The 6,941-nt window shown below is 27.7% G+C and overlaps 1 protein-coding gene across 1 annotated transcript in view; it reads left to right on the top strand.

The window, feature by feature from the left end:
• The window catches only part of LOC107616032 (myrcene synthase, chloroplastic), a 4,245-nt gene extending 1,318 nt beyond the window's left edge, over positions 1 to 2,927 (top strand). The window contains 4 exon segments of the mRNA XM_016318036.2: positions 856 to 1,074; positions 1,189 to 1,327; positions 1,761 to 2,000; positions 2,462 to 2,927. Coding sequence (XP_016173522.2) covers positions 856 to 1,074; positions 1,189 to 1,327; positions 1,761 to 2,000; positions 2,462 to 2,764 — 901 coding nt within the window. The 3' untranslated portion in view covers positions 2,765 to 2,927.

Genomic DNA, 6,941 nt, shown 5'->3' with positions numbered 1-6,941 from the left:
ATTGATGATAAAAAATAATAAATTTTTTATTATTTAAATTTTTTTTATTAAAATAATTAGTATTTCTTTCTCCCTCACAACCACTCTGCATCCTAGTCACTTCGTGCTCGTAATTATAAGTGGTAATGACTAAATGATCGTGATGATCTTTTTCTAGCAAACTCAATCATTATTGGTGCATCTTTAGTTTATTAGAAAATATATTTGGTGCTTTAACACTGTTTAATCTTCAATCATTTTGTTCTATTATTAACTTATCTTTATCTTTATAATTGATCTAGATAAGTGCTGTCTAGTATGGAAAAATTATTGTTAAATATTATATTACACAAGTAGAATTTTTCTTAAATAAGACAGAATAACTACTTTTCATGCTTTTATTAGAGGAGTGTGGAACAGTCTTTCGATAAAATATACATATTTTCTTTACATTATGACTATTATTTTATATGAAAAAGTACATAATGAGTGATTATTAGATCAAAAGGTGATAATTACAAACTAATAAAAAAATTGTTAAATTGGTTCTTAATATTTTAGAATATTAAACAAATTAATTTTAATAAAAAAATAAAAAAGAATTTAGTCTCTAATATTTTTTTTTTTTTTTTAAAAGTGACATTTACAGATCTTACATTTAGAGGAATGGGCCAAAATAGATTAAAAAATTATAAAAGATAAAGGAATAATTTGTCAAATATTCTAAAATATTAGGAACCAATTTGTCATTCTTTTCATTAATTAAAAATTAATTTGTCCAAACCAAAAATTATGAGAGAGAGCAATTTAATAATATAAATATTCCAATTAAACTTCCTAATACTAATGCCAAAACCTTTGTTGTTGTTTTTAAAGATGGTGGAAGAACACTGGGCTTGGTGACAAGTTAAGCTTTGCAAGAGATAGGATGGTAGAGAATTACATTTGGACTGTTGGAGACATTTTTGAGCCACAGTTTGCGAATTTAAGAACGGTCATAACAAAGGTCAATGCCCTAATCACCACCATTGATGATGTTTATGATGTCTATGGAACCTTCGAAGAGTTGAAGCTTTTTACAGATGTAATTGAAAGGTTAGCAATGATTATTATTACTCAGTCATATCTTTTGGCCTACTAACAACCTTAGATTATTTGAAATTTTTACAATAGAAATTAAATAAAATGCTTATAACTATGTTATTTCAGATGGGATCCATTTACCATTGATAATCTCCCATATTACATGAAATTGTGCTTCCTAGCACTTTATAACTTTGTGAATGAGTTGGCATATGAAATTTTCAAAGATCACGGCTACAATGTCACTCCATACCTACAGAAATCGGTAAGCTATTAATTAGTTATTACCATCCCTATTAGTTTTCTATTAGTTTTAAATTTTTGTTTTTCCAATTTGCTGAATTAAGTTTCAAAATGATTCTTAAAAATTGGTTGCATATATTAAGATAGTCTCTAAATCTCAATTACAACAATTATTATAAATCTAAATTTGACAAATTAAAGTATACAACATTAATTCCTAATAACGTAATGTATCACTTGAGGAAAAAGTCACACATCAGATATAAGTCATAAAACATAATGTGAATCCTATATATCATTCTTTCCTTTTTCTATTGGATGTTTTAACTTTTTACTGACTATATATATGTATAGTGACACCAAAAAGTAGCTCAAAGAATATTTCTAGAAATAAATATTGTACATAACTTATTCATAGTGTATGTGTGAACTAATTGAAATTTTAAAGTTTTCAGTGGATAGATCTATGCAAATCATATTTTATTGAAAAAAAGTGGAATCATAGTGGATATAATCCAAGCTTCGAAGAATACATAGAGAATGCATGGGTCTCCATAGGTGCATCTGTTATACTTGTTCACACTTATGTTCTGATTCCACAATCATTTAGAGAAGACGAATTGCTTCAGTACTCTGAAGTCATCAAATATTCATCAATGATTTTACGCCTTGCTAATGACCAAGGAACATATGAGGTATATCCTTAATTAATTCCTTGCTATATATATCTCTCAATCATGTTCTTTACATAATTCTTAAACCGTGTCAAACAATAAGTGAACGTCTAAGACCAAATAGTTACAAAAACAAGATAAAATAAATAATATAAGTTAATAACACACGGACCCTCTTTTTTCCCTCCGCATGTGTTTTATAACCATTTTTCAGTCTCAATTAGGATTTAAATTACACCCTAACACACTATTGCACTTTAGTTTGCACATTGGGTTGGAAGTCCCCGAACTGCTGCCCATCGCGTGAGGCTGGACCGAGCTATTTTCAAATTGGACTTGGCACACTCAATTTGTCTCTAATTTAAAATAAAAAAATAAATTAAATAATTATTTTTATTTATTTTTTTAAAAAAATTAATTCATTTTAGAAAATGTTCTTTTAAACTATGTCAATAAATTCTCTATTTTGTTTTCCTTGACAGCGTGAGAATGAGACTGGTGACTTCATTAAGTCAATTCAATGTTTGATGAACGAAAATGAAACTTCTGAAACAGATGCACATGAGCGCATAAAATCCATGTTAAACATAGTATGGAAGAAGATGAACAAAGAAGCTCATGATTCTCCATTGTCTAAGCGCTTCAAAGAAATTGCTATGAACCTTGGAAGAATGGCACTATGCATGTACCAACATGGAGATGGCCATAGCATTCAATATTCTCAAATCAAGAATCGCATATTATCATTACTTATTCAACCCATTCAGGATAATATATATGTATGAAGGACATGCAAAAAAGTAATTATAAATTTCATAGGTGAATAATTATATAACATTATCTAGAATGACATTTTCATGTCATTTCAAAATCTGAGTGCTATATATGTATATCCATTTGCTATTGAAATAAATAAAGAGACGAGCATTAGCAGTTGTTCCTCCATCATATGTTGGTATAATTTGGCAATACAATTTCTTTTTCTATAATTTCTCCAAGTTAGTTAATGAGTTACATTCATATATGTAGGATTATTTTATATAAATAAATTAAATATTTTATTTATTAAAGTATATAATTATAAAAAAATTATATTTTTACGGTTGAGTATACTACAAACCTGATAAATATATACATATCTCGTTTATACTTTAAATAAAATAATTAAAAAATTAATTGTCCATATTTTATTTGCAAACGAGATAGGTAGAATTCAAAATAAATTTTGTTCTCACTAGAAATGAAATATCTGTATATTTATAGTAATTGCATTATCGTTTGGATCAATCTAAGAGATATAATAAATCAACAATACTATGTGCATACTAAAAATCAACCACCATATCAGTCGCTATCGGTAATGTTAGAAAGACAAAAAAAAAACAGTCAAAACTTGTCTTATTTAACATTCATTAATTGCTATAGCAATTAATGAATGTTAAATAAGGCAAGTTCTGACTGATTTTAGCTAAATTTTTTTAGTTACCAAATATTTTTGAGTCGCTATATATTTATCTATAAATATATGTGTAGCTTGACAACCACTCCCGTTCTATCTGAGCTCAATGTAGTCATTGGGCGACAGCTTGAGTGCGTATCTCTTGAGTTTCTAATCCACGAGTTTGACTTGCATCTCCTGACAACAAAGCATTCAAACCCATGAGATCAGAACATTCGTGGTGAAGGCTAGAAGAAACGAGCTTCAAACTCACAATCGTTGGCGCGCAGTGACAGTATGCAAAAGGACAGAGAGGTCTTATTCCGACACGAGTGAGAATCGACAGATGATTAGCCGTGCGATAGCTGTGCCTGGTATTTTTCATCCGAGACGAGAGATTCGACAGATGATTAGCCGTACAGAAGCCGTTCCTGGACCATTTTCACTGAGAGGAAGGACGGTAGCCATTGACAATGGTGATCCACCAACATACAGCCGGCCATAAAAGAAGCCATGCGTGGTTGGAGAAGAAGACAGTAGGAAAGCAGAGATTCAGATGACAGAGCATCTCCGGAACCTCAACCTGTTCCTCATTACTAAATCACAAGTATCATTCATTTCATGTTATTTACTTTTCATAAACAAAATTATTCATATCATTTGAATCTCCTGACCAAGATTTACAGGATAACCATAGCTTGCTTCAAACCGGCAATCTCCGTGGGATCGACCCTTACTCACGTAAGGTATTACTTGGACGACCCAGTGCACTTGCTGGTTAGTTGTGCGGAATTGTCACATAAAGTGTCTTGTAATTTTGTGCACCAAATTTTTGGCGCCGTTGCCGGGGATTATTCGAGTTTTGACAACTGACGGTTCATCTTGTTGCTTAGATTAGGAAAAATTTATCTTTTTTTGGTTTTGAGTCACTAAATTTGAGTCCTTTATTTTCTTTTAAAAAAAAAGTTTTTAAAAATTTGTTCTTGGTATTCATCTTGACCTTCAAGTTGTTCTTGGTTGTTTTCTTTGTTTTGATCTAAAAATTCTAAGTTTGGTGTCATTTTATTGTTTTTCTCTTTCCTCATTAAATTCAAAAAAATAAAAAAAAAATCTTTTCCTTTATTTACTCATCATTTTCGAATTCCTTGGGTTGACTTAGTCAAAATTTTTAAAATTTGGTAATTTCTTGTTAGTCAAGTCAAAATTTTAATTTTAAAAGTTTATCTTTTCAAATCTGTTTCGAAATAAATTCTTTTTCAATTTTTCTTTTTCTTTTTTATTTTTTTTTTGAAAATCTCTTATAAAACTTTTCAAAATTTTTTTAATTTCTTTTATTTAATATTTTTCGAATTCATTGACAAATTTATTATTTTGATTGAAAAATTTTAAGTTCGGTGTTTTCTTGTTAAAAAAGTTTCAATCTTTAAAATTTTAAAATCATATCTTTTTCAAATCTTTTCTTTTATTTATTTTCTTACAAGTATTAATTTTTCATGTATTTTTTTTAGATCTATCTTTATAATATTTCATTTATGGATTATGATTTTTTGTTATTGTAAAATTTTAATTAAAAAAAATTATTTGTTTAACGCGATAAAAATAATGGTAAAAACTGTCTTTTTAGACGGTAAATACGGCGGTTCAAAAATATCGTTTTAACTAACCAAAAATACCATTTTAACCTAGTAAAAATGTCGGTTTCAAACGTCATTTTAACCAATAAAAATGCCATTGTCAGGGTAAAAACAACGGTTTAAAAATGCCATTTTAACCCGGTAAAAATGGCAATTTTAACCAACCAAAATACCACTTTATCAGGGTAAAAATGGCGGTTCAAAAATGCCGTTTTAACCAACTAAAAATCTATTTTTACCTTGAAAATAACGGCGGTTTGAACCGCCATTTTAATCGACAAAAAATGCCATTTTATTTGAAAATAATGGCGATTTGAACCGCCATTTTAACCTATCCAAAAACCACTATTTTAACCCATGAAATTGTGGCAGTTTTTAAAAAACCGCCACAATAACCAAATGACGCCCAAAATTACGTCGCTTTCTGAAGCCGCCGTTCTTGGTAATAATGGCGGTTCAAACTGCCGTAAATACCCAAAAAACAAAACCAGAATTTTTTGTAGTGTATTTATAAGGAGAAATAATGACTTAGTCATCTGAATTGATGATCTTATCTAAAGTGAGTGTGTGATTTCTTTCCTTATTGCATGAGAAATTAGCCCACGTCGCGTAGTTGTCAGTATTAAACTATTATGAAAAAAAATTTATATAATTAAAACTAAAATCTCAAAAATATTTAGTAAAAGCACTTGTATTTAAAAAATTTGTGAAAAATAGAATTAAAATGAGTGCATTTAAAGATGCTAACAATTTTTAATTTATAAGAAAATGAGAAAAAAAATTAGTGAATGAACTAATTTGATGTATGACATTCAAATTCAGGGACTAAAATAAATCACTTGGTTTAAATATATCTACAATGATAATATACCAGATGAAACATGAATAAATAATATTACAACATGCAGAAACGAGTGTATTCTTTAGGTTGTGAGGAAAAGTGTCCCACTAATGTTCTTAAAACCTCTAAGAAAATATATATTTATACATATATTTTCCCTTAATGTAAAATTATTATTATCCCCATATCAAATAAAATTTATTTTATGAAATTTTGTATAAAAAATTATTTCACTAAATTTAATTTTACATGATAATAAAAATTTTCTTATTAAATTCTATGTAGTATAAAATACAAAAAAATATATTAAATCAATTTGACAAAAATATATTATTGTGTTACTATTCAATTAATATATTTATTTATTTGAAGTTCATATTCTTGAGTTGCTTTTCTATTAAAATTTAATATTTATTAGTAAACTGAAAAATTTTGTAGTGTATTATATATGTGAAGGATTACTATGTGTTCATAACATGCAGCGAAAGTTATAAAATAATTCTAAAAATTTATTTTGTGCTTAAATTTTATTTTGATAACATAGATTAAATTCAAATACATGAGTATGCTAGTAAAAATAATTTTATATTTCGATGATATGAAGACGCTATGGATATTCACACCGAAATCAAATTTTGCTGTCAACTGCTTGACCAATGAATATATAATCTAAATTGAGAAAACCTCTTTGCAACTCTTTACACACTATAACATTTCTCCAAAAATTATGCTCATATATATTGTGTATGTAGAGATAAAAGAATAAAACTCTTATGTGTTTTTCCTTTACTCTTGTTATACATATATATAGTATGAAATTTGTTACTGATTTTACATTTGACTCTCAATTCAAATTTAAATCATATCTTATTTCAAATCTTAATCTTATCTTATCTTATTTCAAATTGAAATCTTATGAATCATATCATATCACAATTTAATTTAAAATAAAATCGATTAGGATCTCATTCAAACTTAAAATTCAAATTTAGAAATAGAATAACTAATTATTCTCAATTATTATATTATGATTATATTCTTGGTGCTAG

Source organism: Arachis ipaensis, chromosome B09, assembly GCF_000816755.2.
Source record: "Arachis ipaensis cultivar K30076 chromosome B09, Araip1.1, whole genome shotgun sequence".
NCBI classification, from domain to species: Eukaryota; Viridiplantae; Streptophyta; class Magnoliopsida; order Fabales; family Fabaceae; genus Arachis; species Arachis ipaensis.
This window is presented reverse-complemented; position numbering and strand designations above follow the sequence as displayed.